This window comes from Colobus angolensis, unplaced genomic scaffold (assembly GCF_000951035.1).
Source record: "Colobus angolensis palliatus isolate OR3802 unplaced genomic scaffold, Cang.pa_1.0 Scaffold174, whole genome shotgun sequence".
In the NCBI taxonomy this organism is placed as follows: domain Eukaryota; kingdom Metazoa; phylum Chordata; class Mammalia; order Primates; family Cercopithecidae; genus Colobus; species Colobus angolensis.
Window position 1 is genome coordinate 1,891,984 of NW_012114866.1, and position 20,667 is coordinate 1,912,650.

At 38.4% G+C, this 20,667-nt stretch overlaps 1 protein-coding gene across 2 annotated transcripts in view; it reads left to right on the forward strand.

The window, feature by feature from the left end:
- The window catches only part of CTSC (cathepsin C), a 40,508-nt gene extending 20,895 nt beyond the window's left edge, over positions 1 to 19,613 (forward strand). Inside the window, exons 3-7 of one of the 2 annotated variants that reach the window (XM_011938477.1) lie at positions 3,921 to 4,087; positions 7,166 to 7,321; positions 12,598 to 12,713; positions 16,958 to 17,089; positions 18,694 to 19,613. In XM_011938477.1, the coding sequence (XP_011793867.1) occupies positions 3,921 to 4,087; positions 7,166 to 7,321; positions 12,598 to 12,713; positions 16,958 to 17,089; positions 18,694 to 19,196 (1,074 nt within the window). In that variant the 3' untranslated portion in view covers positions 19,197 to 19,613. Of the gene's footprint in view, positions 1 to 3,920; positions 4,088 to 7,165; positions 7,322 to 12,597; positions 12,714 to 16,957; positions 17,090 to 18,693 lie in introns of those variants that run through there. The other variant, XM_011938481.1, reaches the window with a different exon arrangement.
- The last annotated feature ends 1,054 nt before the right edge of the window (positions 19,614 to 20,667 follow it).

The following is a 20,667-nucleotide window of genomic DNA, read 5'->3' on the forward strand; positions in this document are numbered from 1 at the left end:
CATTCAGTAATTAATTACTTCCTAGTGCCAGACAGTTTTCTGGGTACTGAATAAACAAAAATCCTGTTGTCACAGTTATGTTTTTGTGGAAAGAACAACCTGGTAGACTATCGTGAAAAATAAATGAGTTAGTATACATAAAACACAGCCCGTAAGATGGAGTCTGTAATTGTCATCCTTGCTTTATTTATTTATTTAGAGAATGGATCTGATTCTGTTATTCACACTGGAGTTCAGTGGCTGGATCATTGCTCATTGTAACCTCAAAACACCTGGCCTCAAGTGATCCCCCAACCTTGGGCTTCCAAAGTACTGGGATTAAAGGCTTGAGCCACTGTACCTGGCCATTGCCCCTGTTTTAAAGATGAGGAAACTGAAAGTACAGAGAGGAAAATGACTTACTCAGGATCACACAGCCAATAAGTGGCAGGGCAGTCTAGGCTGTCTAGGCCTGAAGGCATTATTCTTTCTTTCTGTTCTGCATGAAAAACCCTAGGCAGGAATGGTAAAAAGACTGAAAGAGCCAAAAAGACTGAAAGAGCCAAAATGACTGAAAGAGCCAAGGCAACATAGGTACCTGAATAGTGGGAAAACACCCATGAGGACTACTAGAAATTTTAGGCAGCCCTTAAAAGGCCTTGGGCAACAATTTGAACTTGACTCATAAGTCAGTGAATCCTCTGCAACTGTTTTTTTTTTTTTTCCCAAAGAATACAATGGGTAAAACAATGACCTTTGTAACATGTGAACCTGTATTTGAATCCTTTCCTCTCCATTTAATTTTGCATAGTCACCTTTTCTTCATTAGAAAGAAATTTTATCCCAAAGAGATTATCGTGAGGCTCAAATAATATAGGTGGAAGCCCTTTGGGTTTTAAAACCCAAAGGTTTAAAAGCCCTTTTCTGTCATTTCTGGGTATCTCCCGCCAGTGATTTTAGTAATTGTTTGCCTCTCTGGCTCTTTGTGAGACGACAAATTGTAGGAAGAGGTGGTGGATGGCATTGGGTAGAATGCTTAGTTCTAGTTCCGCCATCTCCTTAGATCTTTTTTTTTGTCCCCCAAGGCTGTATCATTTCTGTGTTCTCTTGAACCTGTAAGATTTATGAGTAATCTGTACAATATTTATAAAGTATGAAATTTCTGCCATTGTGGCACAAAAGCAGTCACAGACAATGTATAAATGAATGGGCATGCTGTTCTCCAGTAAAACTATGTTTATAGAAGTAGGCAGCCTTCTCCAATTTTAGTTTGCTCACCCCTTTCCTATAGAACTCAGGTTTATCATATAAAATGTTACACATTATTCCTTTGAATAAATTGTTTACATAATACTTTTTAAATTTGGACATTTTCTAGGACATTCTATTGTTTTTGTTTTTAACTTTTCTTATACTGCAGTGAATGTCTTCCTGTAGGTAGCATTTTGTTTGTGTATGTGTGACAATTTCTATAAAGTAGCTCTTAAGAACTCTGGAAACATTATCAGGCGACTGCCTCAAACAGCAGAGGTAGGAGGGAGCATCGGCCTAACCCTACCTGGCCTGCCTTACCAACGTGCAACCAAGGAGAAGAGAACAGGATCAAGAGCCAGTGCCAGAGAGAAATACGTAATATGGAGTTTAGGCTGCTTGCTATAAAGTTACCATGTTAGACTGTTTTTGATCTACCAAAATAGAAGTTTTACATAGGTTAGTGTAAAATTAATTTTATTAACCTTTTCATACAACACACCCTCTCATATTGCTGCCCAACAATGTCCTCGGCCTTTGTTTCCATGGTCTTCATCTTGAGTAGGATTTTAGTAGGGATGTGAGTAGTTGGGAACTGAACTCATGCTAATGAAGTCATTCTTCACCAGAAGTAGACATTTGGGCTTCAGAATACTGTGAATGACCAGCCGGGCACAGTGGCTCACACCTGTAATCCTAGCACTTTGGGAGGGTGAAGGAAGCAGATCATCTGAGATCAGGAGTTTGAGACCAGCCTGGCCAACATGGTAAAACCCCATCTTTACTAAAAATACAAAAATTAGCCAGGCCTGGTAGCACACGCCTGTGGTCCCAGCTACTTGGGAGGCTGAGGCAGGAGAATTGCTTGAACCCAGGAGGCGGAGGTTGCAGTGAGCCAAGATCTCGCCAGTGCACTCCAGCCTGGGCAGCAGAGTGAGACTCTGTCTCAGAAAAAAAAAAGAGAATATCATGAGTATCACCAAAGATAAAAGGAAGATGTGGATATGAGTAGCCCAGAGTAAGTTTTCCTGTGCTATATAACATACTGAGTAGTGATTCCCAGGATTCAAGTCCAGTTTTTCTGGATTCGAAAGCCATACATTTTTAACTCTTCCCCTAAGTATGATTTGAATTCAGAGAGTCAGATGCAATAAGGTAATTTTAACTTTAAGTGTAGTTTAGTCCACACATTTCTCTAAACTGGGGGTTGGCACACTATAAGCCTCTTTTTGTAAGTAAAGTTGTATTGAAACACAGCCTAGCTCATTCATTTATGTATTCCCTATGCACCTTTTAGGTTGAGTAGTTGTGACTAAAGTCTTCTAGCCTGCAAGCCTAAAATGTTTACTATCTAGTCCTTCAAAAAGAAATTTGCCAACCTCTGCGAACAAGCGAAATAATGTGTATCAGAGTAGAGCAGGAGTCCACAAACTACAACCTCTGGAGCCAAAACCACCCTACTGCCTGTTTTTGTAAATAAAAGTTTTATAGAAATATAGTAAGTCAGAGCCTGAAATTGTCTGTGCCCAAGTCTCTCCTCAGAAATTTAGCATAGCATTTTCCCTTTCTGTCTCCCACATGCTACACAGCCATTCTGGATTATGTGCACCGCCTCCATGAGGAGATGTTCTAACGTGAGGGTGACTAGGCTCTGGAGCCAAAGCATCTTAGTTCAAATCCTGGAGCTGTTAAAAATAATAGTTATTTTTCAGTCCTAACACCGAAATAAGACAAAGGGCCATATGAGTGAAATAAAGTGTAAAGAATATATTTAACACTTAGGTTACTTGAGCTCCCTCATGATCAGAATATGCTAATAAATTGAGAGATTGACAGAAAAAAAGGATTCTGTTTCACTGTGGCTCACACCTGTAATCCCAGCACTTTGGGAGGCTGAGGCCGGTGGATCACTTGTCTGGATTTCAAGACCGGTCTGGCCAACATGGCTAAACCCTGTCTCTACTAAAAAATACAAAAATTAGCCAGGCGTTGTGGCGGGTGCCTTTAATCCCAGCTACTCGGCAGGTTGAGGCAAGAGAATCGCTTGAACCTGGGAGGTGCAAGGTGCAGTGAGCCAAGATCACACCACTGCACTCCAGCCTGGGCGACACAGCAAGACACCGCTGCTGGAAAAAAAAAAGTTCATCATTTGTTCTTGTAGTTTCCTGGTGTGGACCTTGTCTCGGTGGAAAAGTGTAGTGTGATAGACTGAGGAGAATTCTATTTCTGCCACTTAACAGCCCCTGTTGCCTTGGTAAGAGCTCCTTATATCTGAGCTGAACTCCTTTTGTCCTTGGTAAAATGTGGTTACTATCATCTGCATCCTCATAGCCTTCTTGTAAGGATAATGTGAAGTCACTTTTGAAAAATGCCTTGAATGTGCCAGATGCTGTTTTTTTGTTGTTGTTTGTTTTTGTTTTTGTTGTTTTTGTTTTTCCTTGGCCTTCATTCCTAGAAGTGTTTTTTTATATACATTTTGTTTGGTGGCCAAAAATGCTAACCACAGAAAAGTTTGTATCTCTTCTTTTTCTAGAATAATTCTTACAGTGTAACCTCTCAGGGTGAAGTTTTTGTTTTGATGGGCACAGGGTGAAAAGGGGCACATTTCCTATGAATGAGAGCCATGGAAAATGGACCTGAAATTTGAAAACAGATTTTACTTGGTTTCCTTTTCCCTTATTTGTTTGCAGTATAAAGAAGAGGGCATCAAGGTGACCATTTACTGCAATGAGACAATGACTGGGTGGGTGCATGATGTGCTGGGCCGGAACTGGGCTTGTTTCACCGGAAAGAAGGTGGGAACTGCCTCTGAGAATGTGTATGTGAACACAGCACACCTTAAGAATTCTCAGGAAAAGTGAGTTGCTACAAGTGAGATACACGTTTAGTTTTGTTTTATAGTATGTGTGAATATGTATGTATATTTTTGGAATTTTAATTTGATTATACAAAATGTCTTTGGCTTAGAAATATTTGCCAGGCTATATAAAACCTTACTGAAAAAATAAATTGACGAATATAATTGAGAGTATTTTTTCAAAGTATTCCAAAAGTAATGGACCAATGATTTCTTTAAGTGAAATCATGTAATGGACCACAGAATTGCAAATTACTAATAAAGAAAAGCCATTTTACTTGTTGCCATGTAATAAGGGCATCTCGCATAATACATGTAGATACATATATTTATGCTGCAACAAGTATAGGTGATACTAACTGGGCAACTTTTAAACAGGACCATAAAAAACTGGAATCAAAGTTCTTAGTATTTATGCAGCCTGTTGGTTTGCCAGGGCTGCCATAACAAAGTACCACAGACCGGGTGGCTTAAGGAAGATTGTTTTCTCACAATTTTGGAGGCTAAAAGTCCAAGATCGAGGTGTTGTCAGGTTTGATTTCTTCCAAGGCCACACTCCTTGGCTTGCAGATGTCTGCCTGCTTACTGGGTCCCTAAACAGTCTTTTCTGACTGTCCTAATCTCCTCTTCTTATAAGGACATCGGTCATATTGGATTGGGACCCACCCATATGGCCTAATTTTGCTTTAATTACCTCTTTAAAACTCTGTCTCCAAATACAGTCATATGGCTGCAATACAGGGGGTTAGAATTTCAACATACGACTTTTGGGGGGACACAGTTCAGACTATAACCTGCAGTGAATGTTTACTGTTAAATTAAATCTATAACTAACTGTGAACCACACAAACAGGAGATTTCAAATAAGACTTTATTAGTTGTGGAAGGAAGAGATGAAATGTTGTTACCTTTTCTATTTTATGTAGTTGTAAAAGCCACTAAAAATGTACATGTACAAATCATCCCAAGCCAGGCAACACTAGCAATGAATGACTGCAGCACAGAGGTAAGAGAGACGATTTAAAGGAGAATGAATTGTCTGCAAAAGTGCTGAACAACATCTAGACTAATTCATCCCCTTCATTTTGAGTTTAGGTTTTAAATAGCTTTGTTTGGCTTGATCCTAGAGCTATGCATTTCCTTTTAACTTGTTTACTTTGCACCCTACCATTTAGGATATGCTATGTACTGTTGTACTCTATTTGATATTCCAAACATTGTCTCATTTAATGAAGAAGCTCCCAACCAGAGTGCTCAGCACCTACATTGCCTCACCTGTGAAATAAGCATGTGGGACTGAATTGCCTTTGAGGTCTCTTTCAGCTCTTAATGATCTGTTATCCTATAGTAAGATACATTATTTTCAATCTCGTTGATCTTAAACACCAAAAATAATATTATTTAAGACGGAGGATGCTATTTTGTCATGACTTTAATGCACATGTCAACACACGAGGTTTTGCTAGATGTTACGATAAAGCAAGGGAAACAGCAGGCTACTGCTCCTCAGATATCTACAGTCAATGAAGTATTGACTCTCATTGTGGGAAAATATCTTAAAAGTATTTCATTTACAATTTAACATATATTCTTTTGCCTAAGGAAACAATGAAACAACAATAACTTGTTTTTGTTATTGTGTTAGTGTAGTCATACATATGATACAGTTTTATAATCTGCTTGATAAAGGTACCTCTCCGGTTTTTTCACACTTTGTAACAAGTGGGAAAGAACTTGTTTGCAGCAAGTGGGAAAGACAAAAACATTAAAACATTATCAACCTGGTTGCACGTTTTTCTGATTATTTTCAGTGCTCTCAGGTTCTTAGAGTATATCAAAATTCTCTCTCTACACACATGATTTATAACAGAAAGGAAACTTTGGAGTATGCCTAAAATGTTACTCAGGTTAATTATATCTTGCTTTGCATAGTTGAATGTTTATGGAAGTCTCAGATAGTGAGTCACTCTGAAACCACAGACTCGTTTTTAATAGTAATAATACGGTGAGTTCTATAATTCATAGCATCCAGCACACAGGTATGATAAATGTTTGAAATAAATGAATAATCAACTCCCTGAATTTTTCTGCTTTGTAAATATGCTCTTTGTGTGTTACGTCTATTTACATAAGTATCCAAGCATTTGGCACAAGGTGAACCAATGTGGCTCAGATTTTAATGTTATTGTGAATCACCCGGGGATCTTGTTAAAAGAAAAAAAAAAAAATGCAGATTCTGATTCAGGTGATCTGCACTGAGCACCTAAAGTATGCATTTCTAACAAACTTCCAGGTGTTGCTGATATTGGTTCAAGAACTAAATTCTGAGTAACAAGTATAAGCCAAATGTCCATAAAGTATAATTCATTTTTGCATCATATGGTTATAATGCTTGCATGTTGTATATATGTTGCATACAGGTTTTGCTGTTCTCTTTTTTCATATTAAAAAGGTTATAAAGGTACACTGTAGAAACTGTAGGGATAGGGGAAAGCTGGGCATCTCATGCCACCACTCAGTGGTAACCGTGTTTGGCATTTTAAAAAATGCATTTATAGTGTGTGCGCGCGCATGTGTGTGTGAGTGCGTGTGCGCATACATATGTATGCATATATTATACATATACATTAATATGCATATATACATATATTACTGTCCAAAAGTTGATACATTGATATGATTATGTATAAACTTTGATTTCTTCTTATATTTAATATAGTTGTGAACACTCTTCCATATCATTAAATAACTTTCTAGACATTTTTAATGAATATATTATATAGAAAATGAAATATTAATCTGTTCCTTATCTTAAAATATTTATTTCAGTTATTTACAATCTATTAGTAGTTTAAAAGTACTTCATGGAAAATCCTTATACATGCATCTTAGTTAACTTGAACTTTTATTTTTAGAGAAGACATGCCAGGCTCTTCTAGGCTATTGATACATATTGCCAGTTACCTTCCTGAAAGATTGTACCACTTTCCACTTAAGCACAGAGTGTGAGGCCTGTTTTAATTACTCTGTTTACATCAGTAAAGACTATATCTGAAATGATCTCATTTTGGGGGACAGGTATTCTAATAGGCTCTACAAATATGACCCCAACTTTGTGAAAGCTATCAATGCCATTCAGAAGTCTTGGACTGCAACTACATACATGGAATATGAGACTCTTACCCTGGGAGATATGATTAAGAGAAGTGGTGGCCACAGTCGAAAAATCCCAAGGTAATAAAGCACACATTTTATCATTAATAAAAATATGAATGCTGAATACCATCCTCCCTCCTAACCAGTCCTACTGGTGTTGCTCGCCATTTTATTGGTCATCCCAGTTGTAACTTTTGATGTGATCTGTTAACGATCTTTCTCTCCTATTGATACATATTCTGTCACTTTCCAAGTCCTATTTATGAGTTTTTCTTTCACATGTCTGTTGTTTCCATTGCCCCCTTTCCATTTTCTACACTCTGGCATGGAGCTTTGTCCTGTTTCCCCCAAGCTATGGATTAGCCTCCTGCCTGTAACCGCCTGAGGGGTTCTTCCTGCTTGCTGCATAAGGAAAGACCATGGCAATGTAGTAGAGAAAGAGCTTGAGAGACACTAGGCTGGCCACGCCACGTGGGGGATGGAGTTCATATTCAAATTATCTTGTCCAAAGCTCATAGGTAGGAGATGGAATTGAGTGAAGTAGGAAATATTAAAGCAGATATTATAGTCTGGCTGCCTGATTTTCATTAGCAGTTTTGTATATAAATTAGTTCTGTTCTAAGAATCCAGTGACATAATAGAAACTCTCAAAGATTCTTAGCTTGAGATATAGGGAGTCTGTGAAACTGCTGAAATTACAGACAACATTTATTGTTTATGAGCATTTCTGAATCTAGAGCTTTCACTAGATTTGTGAAGAATGTGGGCCAAAAGATTAAGAGCCAATCATGTGTCTTTTACTCAAAATGTTTGTAATTCTCACCTTTTTATCCCCCAAACTCCTTTTTCTCTCTCTTCATTTTCACAGTGTTACTGGAAAGGGGTCCTGATCCAGACCCCAAGAAAGGGCTGTTGGATCTTGCGTAGGAAAGAATTTAGGGCGAGTCCTCAGTGCAAAGTGAAAGCAAGTTTATTAAGAAAGTAAAGGAATAAAAGAATGGCTACTCCATAGACAGAGCAGCCCCGAGGGCAGCTGGTTGTCCATTTTTATGGTTATTTCTTGATTATATGCTAAGCAACAGATGAATTATTCATGCCTCCCCTTTTTAGACCATATAGGATAACTTCCTGACATTGTCATGGCATTCTTTTTTTTTTTTTTTCCAGAGTCTCACTGTGTTGCCCAGGCTGGAGTGCAGTGGAGCAATCTTGGCTCACTGCAACCTCCACCTGCTGGGTTTAAATCATTCTCTTGCCTCAGCCTCCCAAGTAGCTGGGATCACAGGCCTGAGCCACCATGCCCAATCAATTTTTGTATTTTTAGTTGAGACAGAGTTTCGCCATGTTGACCAGGCTGGTCTCAAACTCCTGACCTCAGGAGTTCCTCACTCTGCCCACCTCGGCCTCCCAAAGTGCTGAGATTACAGATGCGAGCCACCGCACCTGGTCTGTCATGGTATTCTTAAACTGTCTAGTGCTGGTGGGAGTGTAGCAGTGAGGAAGACCAAAGGTCACTCTCATGGCCCTCTTGGTGTTGGTGTGTTTTAGCTGGCTTCTTTGCTGCAACCTGTTCTATCAGCAAGGTCTTTATGACCTATATCTTGTGCTGACCTCCTATCTCATTCTGTGACTTAGAATGCCTTAACTGTCTGGGAATGCAGCCCAGTAGGTCTCAGCCTCATCTTACCCAGTTCCTGTTCAGATGGAGTTGCTCTGGTTCAAATACCTTTGACAACAACATTAAGCCTCAGTTTTCACATTGTTTTTGTTTTGTTTGTGTGTGCAATGATGGGCAAATCTCCACCTTATGGGATGGTAGAAAAAAGGAACTTAATATTGAAATGACTGTTTTGTGCCAGATAATTGCTTTAAACTGTATCAGCATCTTATTTAGTCCTGTTGATGACATGGATGTTATCTTCATAACAGCTGCCATTTTATTAAGGACTTACCAGAAAAAGGCACTGTTCTGAGTGCTTGTTACCCATCATTACATTGAATTTTCATAACAACCTTTGAGGTAAGCATGATTATAACCACTTAAGTAGAAGTTAACTGTAGCTTCGTATTGTTAGGTTCCTTGCCAAATGTTACACAGATAGTAAGTGATAAAATCATATGCCCTAAAATTACATTGCACTGCCAAACTTAAATTTCTTTTATCCTTTATATTCTTAGGTTTAAACAAGACAACTAGTGAACACATACTGGATTTTGTCCACAGTTCCTGGCTCATAACTCCCATAGGCCTTGTTACTGTCTTTTAATGTTGGAGCACATTAGGCCTCAGAAAACAGAATCTCTCTCTCTCTCTTCTTCTGCCCTTCTCTCACCTGCCCAGGACAGCACTCTCATCTTCCCTTGCCTTTCTGATCTTGGGTCATAGGACTTTCATTTCCAAAGACATCCTGTGTCATACCCTAAAGGAAAGAACACTGTTGAGAGAGGCTAAGAAGAATCTCAACAGACAGATCTGGCTGTGTTTACATCATACCCTTTTTGTCCAATCACATCTCTACATGGTGGTCAATTGTGCCTATTCAGTGTAGTCTCCATATAAGGCTCACACAGACAGGGTGCAGAGAGTTTCCAGATAACTGAACACGTGGAAGTTCCTGGAGGGTGCTGTGCTTAGGGAGGGCATGGAAGCTGTGTGCCCCTTCCCCCATACTTAATATTGAAATGACTGTTTTGTGCCAGATAATTGCTTTAAACTGTATCAGCATCTTATTTAGTCCTGTTGATGACATGGATGTTATCTTCATAACAGCTGCCATTTTATTAAGGACTTATCTACTCATTTCTTCATCTGTTTCATTTGTAGTATATTTTATAATAAACCAATAAACATTAGTTAGTATTTCTCTGCGTTCTGTGAGCCACTCTAGCAAAGTAATTGAACCCAAGAAGGGTGTCATAGCATCCCCACATTATAGCTGGTTGGTCAGAAGCACAGGTAAACAACCTAGGGCTTTCAATTGGCATTGGAAGTAGGGGGCTGTTTTGTGGGACGGAGCCCTCAACCTGTGAGATCTGATGCCATCTCCAGGTACACAGTGTCAAAACTGGATTGGGGGACACCCAGCTAGTAGCCACTGTGAAAATAGTTGCTTGCTTGATGTGTGGGGAGAAACCCACATGCATTTGATCACAGAAGTCTTTTGTGTTGATAGTTGATAGTGGTCAGTGAGAGATTAAAAAAAAAAACTGAGTTTCTTCTTCAATGTACTCTCTCAATGTGAAACCACAGAAACTATTTCTATTCAAAGATGGAAATAGTTTGCATCTTAGTTTTTATTTATATATCTTAGAAGAAGTGTCCAAGCTTTGTTTTTTCTCTCACCCCATATATAAAGTTACCTATATATGGGTATAGATTTTTATGATCCTTGATTATTTAGACTTTGTCCAGGTTGTATGTTTTATAGCATTACTGTAACTTCTTTCTATTTGTTATAGTAATTTTTGTATGCATTATTTCTCTTAACCTTGTCTTCCGTATTGTTAATGACCATCTCATATTTATCTCTGTATCATGTATATCTTCAACCAATGTGACTGGTTTAGGAGAAAAACAATTAGTGAACAATTAACTAGCGTTTCTCTAGTCTATACAATTGTCAGGGTTACAGTTGCTATTCTTGAAGAAATCATTGTTGTTTTTCTCTTTGTTTCATCTCAGTTCCATTTTGTCATGTATTCTTAACCTGTGTTATATATAAGAGAAGTTGTGAGAGACAGGACCACTTGTGGATAGATGCAGAGGGCAGAAGTAGCCCAGAAAGAATCTTTGCCATTGACTAAATTTTAGCCTAGTAAAAAACATCTGGTAACCACTGAAAAACTAGAACAGTTTGATATGACAATGCCCAGTTGAATAAGAAATTCAAGTAGTTTATAGTAACCAAAAATAATTTTTACCACATTGTGACTGTAGTGCCCTAACAAAAAATTTGAAGGAGCAGAGAGAGAGAGGAAGTGAGTTTTCGCTGGGGGCTGGTGAGGGGAGGCTACTTTATGAGCAGTTTTAAAAATTAGAAGTTAGGGAAAAACTCTTAGGGGAGTTTTAAGTGGTGAGTAACAGGCACTTGAGGTTACAGGAGCAGCAGCATAGAGACATAGAACAGAGAGGCCATTTGGCAGTCTTCGGGAAACTCCTAGAAGTCGAATGTGTCTAACGCTGTGGTGTGTTTCTCTCTCTCTCTCTCTCTCTCTCTCTGTATGTGTGAAATCGCTAATATAGAGAAGCTGTTAGAACAATTTTCTCACTTCCCAAAAATGTCTGTTCATTCGTGGGCCTAGGCAACTTCCTTTGTGTGTCTTACAGCCCAACACTATCATATAAGGTGTGGTTCTATAATGAAACAGTTTTATCTGTTGTTTACGGAGCTAGTCAGCCTATGTTATGCTTATATTACTGGTTGAGGGTGTCCAGGTTCTTGGCGTTTTGAATAAAGAATTGGACAAAATGTACAAATGAAGCAAGGAAAGAATGAAGCAACAAAAGCAGAGATTTGTTGAAAATGAAAGCACACTCCACAGGATGGGAGTGGGCCTAAGTAAATGACTCAAGGCCCTCGTTACAGAATTTTCTGGGGTTTCAATACCCTCTAGAGGTTTTCCATTGATTACCTGGTGTATGCCCTATGTAAGTGAAGAGGGTGGAGTATACTTACAAAGTCATTTACTCGGTATGGGCCCTGTGTTAATGGAGAGGATGTTACTCCTGGGAGTTGTGGCCTGTGTAAATGCAGAGGATGAAGTGAAGTTACAAAGCGGTTCACATTCCTGCCACTGCTGAAGTGTTGCCATTTTATTTAGTTCTAGGAAGTCAGCATGAATTGGCCTTATGTTCCCTGCCTCCAGACCCTATTCTCCTGCTTCACATAGACCTTGTTTTTCCTTTGCCAACTTCACTTCTTTTACAGCCACCCCACTACCAATGTGTCTGTCTCCTAAGTCAAACATCAGTGATTCCTCTGTTTTTTCTAAACCCTTCTTATGTCTTCTACTTCTCATCTCTTTCTTGGTCAAAAATCTTTCAAAAGTGAGTAAGAATGCAGCTATTCAGGCAAACTAAAAATAACATCATAGTGATATACAAAACCAGTGTGGTTTCACAAGGGAAAATTATCAATACTAGATACTGAAAAAGAAACAATGAATGAAAGCCATTTACACAACTCTGTTGTATAACTGACACATTGAATCACTCATAGAACAAGTGCTCTTTGGGTCTGAATCTAGATCCTAGCTAGTCTGGTAGCTGAAATCATAGAATTATAACAGAGTTTAGAAAATCATCCTCAAATGAAAGATTATGTGTTGATATCAAATGTGTATTTCCTTTCTAGGCCCAAACCTGCACCACTTACTGCTGAAATACAGCAAAAGATTTTGCATTTGCCAACATCTTGGGACTGGAGAAATGTTTACGGTATCAATTTTGTCAGTCCTGTTCGAAACCAAGGTAAAAAAGAATTCTAAGTTTTTTATTAATTTATTCTGAACTATTTATTGAACATTTGCTCTGTGATGGATTTTGGGGATACCTAGATGGAATGGGCATGATCCCCTTATTACAGAAATAGAAAATAGGTGGCCTATGAATTATTCTTTCCTTTTATATCCACAGCAGACTTTGGTAAAAAAATTTCTTTTCAATTGAGCTTAGCATTTCTTCAGTACTTTTCTCAGTATATTTTCCAGGTAGCTAGTGAGTGATATGTGAGACAAACTCATTTGCCCTCCTAGTAGGAAAGAGTCTAGTAGAAGCAAAGAATTGTGTACCATTCTGCAAATGGTTTGTTGGAATCTTTGTTTGCTATCTGTCTCTCTATTCCCCTACCCCCATTAATTTAGTCATTAATTACTACATGAACCCATAAAATAAATCCTTAAATTATTTTCCTGGTAGACTTTTTGAGCTGTGTAAGGACCTTTCAATTCACTTTACATTAAAATATGACATGTGATGATAAGTATTAACCCAGCTTCCTGAGTGATGGCGTGAGGGCAGAGCTCAGGTTCATGAAAATATTCCTATCATTGAGTTTTACCAGTTATTTTCAGAAATTTGATAACATTTGATTTCATAACATGTCCTCTAACTGCACTTGATAGCAAATTATCTTTTTATCCTGAGTTTTAGCCCACAATGACTTGGAGAATCTATGCAATACTCAGGTTTATTACTTCTAAGCTCATTTTGAAGATAATACTACCCATGACTGATTTGTTACTATAAAATAGGTTTAGTATTTGCTATCTGTAAATATTCTGATTAGTGTCTCCTGGGAGGATTGTAAATTTAGAGTACCCAAAGATAAACTGTTGTTTCCCTTTCGTAAAATTTTAGTGATAATCAGTCTCTTCCATGTCTCATTTTCATCACTTGCTCTTCAGGCTCCCATCTCACTGAATTCTTGCAGTGTTCTGAATGTTGAGAGTCCCAAGTAGGTCTTATAACAGCCAGTTATCAACATTTCTCTTCTTCATCAGACGCTAAGGGTCTCATCTCTTTGCTTTTCTACCAGTTATTCTGGGCTCTTCAGCTCTAAAGAAAGTATAGGTCCTGAAATCTTTCCCTATCTTCTCAGTTTCCTGGGAAGGCTTCCTTGGAAAGTGGGATTGGAAATAAGATAACTTTGAAGATAATTGAGAAATGAATGCAAAGTGAAATTGAAGGGTCCATGTTAAGAGATTGCAAGTTACGCTATCACCAACTAGATTTTTTATGTCTGTTTGAGAGGATTAATTAATAGTGCATATCATGTGTTGACTTGATCATTGAGGTAGCCTGGCACATGGTTAGCATTGCTATAATGTGAGCTACTGATATTATAGTGTTGCTTCTGGTGTTGTTACCAGAACATCTAAAATGTGTTAGGATTTTTTTTAATGGCAGAGGAAATAAAGACTAATATGACATAGTCCTTGTCCTGGTGATTTACAGTTTAGCAAGACATACAAGCAAAACATTAAAATATGATAACTACTTTAATAAAGCATTTTTTAAGTTCACTGGTAACATAAGAGATGGTAGAAAAGTTTAGCAAACCCTTCCCAAAAGATATGATTGACAAGTTATATGAGATAATAATTCAGGTAAAGGAAATTAGACTTTCTAAAGCCAAATTATTTGACATTGGTTTTCATAGACCTTGGTAAAAGCTATTATTTTCTCCAATGTTCTTTATTCTCTGACTGTTATAAATAAGATTTGTACAGAGAAATGGCAATTTCAAAACAGAGGGCTTTGATGGATTAATTGCTTCTGAATTGACCCCTCATCTACAGTACCTTGTCAGGTACTTGAGAAAATAATCTACTTAGAGGTTCCTCTTTTGACTTTCTTTTGGTATTCTATACTGTAAGTTGGGGAAAAAAGTATTTTCTCTTCCTACTTATTGGGTTACTTGAAAATTCCCACCAACTTTGCCAATACCAGTGTTCTGTATAACCCAGATTTCAGAATTAGCTGCAATTAAGGGAATTCACAGCTTTTCTCTAGTCAGAGAGCAAATTGAAATTAAAGAAAAAAGAAATAGTGGGAGGACAAATGAGGTTTTACCTTTACACTTGGAAACAGATTTAAGAACAAGCCTTATAGCTAGATTTATTAATACTTTGAGGTATGAGGGGGAAGAGAAGCTTAGAAATAGGGCAGAATGGGCTTTCTGTGTTCTTCTCCCAGCTCTACTGTTTTTATTTATTATTATATTTTTAAGAGAGAAGGGAAGTGTCTCTCCTGGGTCACATTAACTAGGAAATACAGAGTGTTTTCATAATGCGTAAAGCCTAATCCATTTAAGTCTTGTTTCAAAATGCTGTTTATACTATTTGAGCAGGAAGGCAGAGACCTTAAACTGCTCCACCCAATTCATTTTACACAAAAGATTAAAAAAAAAAAAAAAAAACAGTGTCAAAAGGTCAAGCGCACAGTGTTGCACAACCAATGAGAGGCAAAATAAGAGAAGAGGGAAAAAAAAGAAAAAAAAAGAATCCTGACTCCTGAGTCCTAGTGCAGCATGTTCTTCACTGGTGGAAGGTACTGCTGAATATAGTTATACCATAAGAAAATAACACTATCTATTTGAGATTGTAGAAATTTGATTACTGCAGAGCTCTGGCTGGGCTAGAATCACTTCTTATTCTTTATTGCATTGCAGTATTCTTAAGAGATAAATGGCTCTTTTAGAATCAGATTGGCCTTGGCTGTTGAAATGAGGCATTAATTCCCTTGGTGGCTGACACATTCTTACAAGTCAGTGGCCTGATGAAGGTTGTCTTCTTCCCTTGTTCCTGTGATTGCTCTGTAAATAGAACACATTCGGAGCCCTTGAATGCACTTGTGGCCTGTCCCTCCCACAGTGATCGATGGTTAGATAATGAGAATTTAATGACCAGTACTGAGAGAGATTATTTCCGTGGCTGCTATGGGCCGAGAAAGCTGGACGGTCAGAAAGGGACCCTTTCCAGACTCTCCTGGGATGTGTTATTTTTTTGACATTGGTTTCCTTTCATGAGGCGCCAAGGTGTATTTGTAAGTTGTCCAGTGTTGCACAACTAATGAGGGGCAAAACAAGAAAGCAGGAAAAAAAACCAAACAAACAAGAATCCTCACTCCTAGTTCAGTGTGTTCTTCACTGTTGGAAGGTACTGCTGAACATAGTTATATGTTCAGTGTGCAATGTACAATGTTGACATTTTTCATTTGAAGGATGGGTCCTATAGATAGTATCATCTGCATGGTTTTGAAAACAAAAGATATAAGCTAATTTTGCTCTGTCTAGTGACTACGAGACAGGGAGAGAAAATCTGAACCTTGGTTAAAGTAGACATGGACCCATAAATTGAAAAGGACACTAATCCTGCCTTAGGAGACAGTAAGGCACTTGTCCCTGCTATCTGTTAGCTGTGTGTCCTTGGACAGCTCATTGCTTCTTTCTGAGCCACCTTTACATGTTATCAAGTGAGCAGATTGTACACTAGATGAATTCACAGGGCCTTCTTCCAAATGATTTTCTAATCTTCATAATTTAGGTAATCTCTCAGTAGGAAAACAGTGTATAATATGGTCAATCTGAGATTTTTAGAGGGAGAATTTTAGGGAACATCAGAAATGGCAGTAGTTAAAAGGAAACAGGGCTCAGACTGACTCCTGTTTATAACTTCACGTGGTAGAAGGGATGAGAGTTCTCTCTGGAGCTTTTTGTATTAGGTCACTAATCCCAAAGGCCCCACCTCCTAAGACCATCACTTTGGGGATTGGGGTTTTAACATGATTTGGCGGGACATAAACCTTCATCTCATTGCATTAGAGGTATTTGAAAGCTCAGCTCACATGTATTCCTCCACAGTTTTCTCCCAACCTGATGGCTTTTAATGTTGCAGACATAAATCCTTTCATCATTATCAAGAATATTGCCAAAAACTTCTCAGAAATTGTGAGGGGATTTTTTAGTTTCTAAAATATTCTCAAAGAAAATCCCATGTACTAATGTTTGTCTTTTGATGAAAAAGGATGAAATCTTAATGATTGCCTTAATAAGCTCAGCAATGCTTGTTAGTTGAGTCTTCTTATTGTGCTGATTCTTATAAACAACAACATTCAGTATAAACATTAATGTATGTGATTCACTAAGGTTTCTGTATGATTTTCTGTGAGGCTTCAGATGGCTCCTGGATTATATATCTTTTTTTCATCTCCAGCATCCTGTGGCAGCTGCTACTCATTTGCTTCTGTGGGTATGCTAGAAGCGAGAATCCGTATACTAACCAACAATTCTCAGACCCCAATCCTGAGCCCTCAGGAGGTCGTGTCTTGCAGTCAGTATGCTCAAGGTAAGTGTTGCATTTCAGATACCATTTATGAGCTATTTACCTGTGTGGAGCTGGCTGTTGTTGGCAAAGGCAAAAGGATGGTGCAGTAAAGAGAGCACAGTGTCTATGGTCAGAAAACCCAGGTGCAAGTCTGGCCCTATAACTTATTAATGGATGGTTTCTCATGGAATTCACTGTACCATCTACCAAAATGTCAATAGTTACTATATATTGAGTGAGCTCTGCCTCTTACATATATTGCCTAACAATGCTCAAAACTCTGAGTAGTAGTAAGTATAATCCCTATTTATGGACGGGGACCAGGAACAAAGAAATTTTTCTAATAATTTGAAGGTCTCACAGCCTTTAGCATTGGAGTTTCACTTCTAATTATCGTCTCCAAAACCTAACTTTTTTTAAAACCATACTAACACTGGTTTCCCTCTGGGAGAATTTTAAAATTCTGTACTTAGGGCTGGGCGCAGTGGCTCGTGCCTATAACCCCAGCACTTTGGGAGACTGAGATGGGTGAATCTCTTGAGTCCTGGAGTTTGAGACCAGCCTGGGCAACATGGCAAAACCCCGTCTGTATTAAAAATACAAAAAATTAGCTGGGCTTGGTGGCGTTTGCTTGAGAATCACTTGAGCCCGGGAGGTCAAGGCTGCAGTAAGCTGATATCATGCCACTTGCACTCCAGCCTGGGCAATTGGAGTGAGGCCCTGTTATGAAAAAAAAAAAAAAAAAAAAAAATCTGTACTTAGGCTTTCAGATCAGGCTGTATATGATGTATGTCAAAAACACAGCTATAATTAATTGAGGGAGAAACATTACCATTTTAAAGATCTATGCTGTCAAGCCCAGATTTGGCCACTAGGAATTTCCCAGCTCACCACTGAAACTGCTGATGAGTGATTATTTGCTAGTGAGCCTTTCATTCTTTCTAAAATATGTAATACTAGTTGTGACTTGTAGGCTATAGGGGCTATAGTATATATAGACAATCTTTATCCTTATGAAGCTTACAGTTAAGTGAGAGAGAGAGATTAAATAATTATAACAGCGTGAAGAAGAGTGAAGAAAAAGTACAGAGTTATGGATATATATAATAGGGTCAGGACTGCAGGAGGAAGGTAAAAAAGACATTTCAGCAAGAGGTTGTCAGGGAAAAGACTTGCTTGAGAAAGAGCTGAGGTGTGGGGTCTGGCTGCTTAGCAATGACCATGATACATAACTTTTGCTATTTTTACATGAAGTAACTAATTTAACCCTATGAGGAAAGTACTACTACCATCTAGATTTTACAGGTAAGTAAGCAGAGATACAGAGAAGTTATACTCTTCACACGGCTGTGGCTTTAAACCTATGTAGGCTTCAGAGCCTCCCCACTTAACCACTTTGCCATTGCTACACCCACGTTAGGTGCTAAGTAGATATCTGTTAAGTAGAAGGGGGATGAAAGGATAGTTAGCTAGCTGGAAAATGGATGGATGAATGAAATGACGCTTAAGCTAAGAACAACTTTCGGGGTAACATGCAAAGAATAATGGAGCAAAAAAGAAAAACATAGAAAATGGGATAATCCTTTTTCTACTCAGGGATAACCATGTGTGTTGTTCATCTTCAGGCTGTGAAGGCGGCTTCCCATACCTCATTGCAGGAAAGTACGCCCAAGATTTTGGGCTGGTGGAAGAAGCTTGCTTCCCTTACACAGGCACTGATTCTCCATGCAAAATGAAGGAAGACTGCTTTCGTTATTATTCCTCTGAGTACCACTATGTGGGAGGTTTCTATGGAGGCTGCAATGAAGCCCTGATGAAGCTTGAGTTGGTCTATCATGGGCCCTTGGCAGTTGCTTTTGAAGTCTATGATGACTTCCTCCACTACCAAAATGGGATCTACCACCACACTAGTCTACGAGACCCTTTCAACCCCTTTGAGCTGACTAATCACGCTGTTCTGCTTGTGGGCTATGGCACTGACTCAGCCTCTGGGATGGATTACTGGATTGTTAAAAATAGCTGGGGCACCAGCTGGGGTGAAGATGGCTACTTCCGGATCCGCAGAGGAACGGATGAGTGTGCAATTGAGAGCATAGCAGTGGCAGCCACACCAATTCCTAAATTGTAGGGTATGTCTCCCAGTATTTCATAATGATCTTCACCAGTTGTAAAAGGGAATTGATATATTCACAGACTGGAGACTTTCAGCAGCAATTTCAGAAGCTTACAAATAGATTCCTATGAAGATTTTTGTCTTTAGAATTAAAACTGCCCTCACTTTTAATATACCTTTTAATCACCCACTGGCCACTTTTTTCTAAGTATTCAATTAAGTGGGAATATTCTGGAAGATGGTCAGCTATGAAGTAATAGAGTTTGTTTAATCATTTGTATTTCAAACAGATGCTATATTTTTTTAAAATCAATGTGAAAACATAGACTTATTTTTTAATTGTACCAATCACAAGAAAATAATGTCAATAATTATCAAAACTTTCAAAATAAATGCTCATGTTTTTAAAATAAAGTTTTAAAAATAACTGCATTATAGAGTTTATGTTTACTTCAGTTAATTTTTATCATTGACTCCATAAGATTCACTTATGTTACTTATGTAAGCACTTATTTAAGAAGAAAAAACGTTTGAAGATATTTCAATTAAAAACAAAGTATGAAACTTTATGACAGGGGATATACTCAGATAATGCCTAGTGAATCCTAAGATTATCCTTGGATATTTGATGAGTCAGAGACCTCAGAGAAAAAAATAAGAGTTTTGACAAAATTTGGATATTGGTGAAATTATTCTATGATGTGTATCTTGTATTTGGGAGTATTGGTTAGTTTTCAGTAGGTGAGCAATAATAGCTTAATGAGTGAAATACTAGCAACTTAGATTTAAATAGATTTTTGGAATCTCCCAGAGATATTTCACAGTGGATATGAAACCTCTATGCTAAGTAACATATGTCTTCTCCTAGAAATTATGTGATAGGAGAATAAGGCAGTCAGAGCTCTGAAACATGAACATGGTCCACAGCCTTATCGAGCTGGAAAGGACCATAAAGATCATGTAATTTAACTTCTTTGTACAGAGACTCAACTTAGAGGGCAAGTGATGTATCTAAGGTCACATAGCTGGCAAGTGATGGAGTCATGCTTAAAACCTAGATCTTCGAAACCAAGTTCTCCTTGAGCACCTTCAAGCACTGAATCTCAGCATTTCCCACCAGAGTGTCTGCAATCACCAGGGATACTAGCTGCATACTTGGAAATTTCACCTTAACATTCTGAGTTTCAGAGTTTTGTGCGAAACCCATGTATTTTCTGCATTAAAATTCACTACAATGATGTTTTTACCTTCCTTGAACTCCAGTAGGGCTCCAGGAGTATGCACCATTTAAAGTTTGGCTTCCTGGACCTCCTGGCATGCTGCCACATACCTTTGATCTTTTCACCACATGGTGGCACAGAAACAGCACTGGAAGGCACAGCCAGGGTTGGAATCATTGGAAGGCCTCCAAGGAGATGAGATACAGTTTCTTTTTATTGTTACTGATTGAATGTAATTTCCATCCTATTTTGTGCCCAGCCTCACT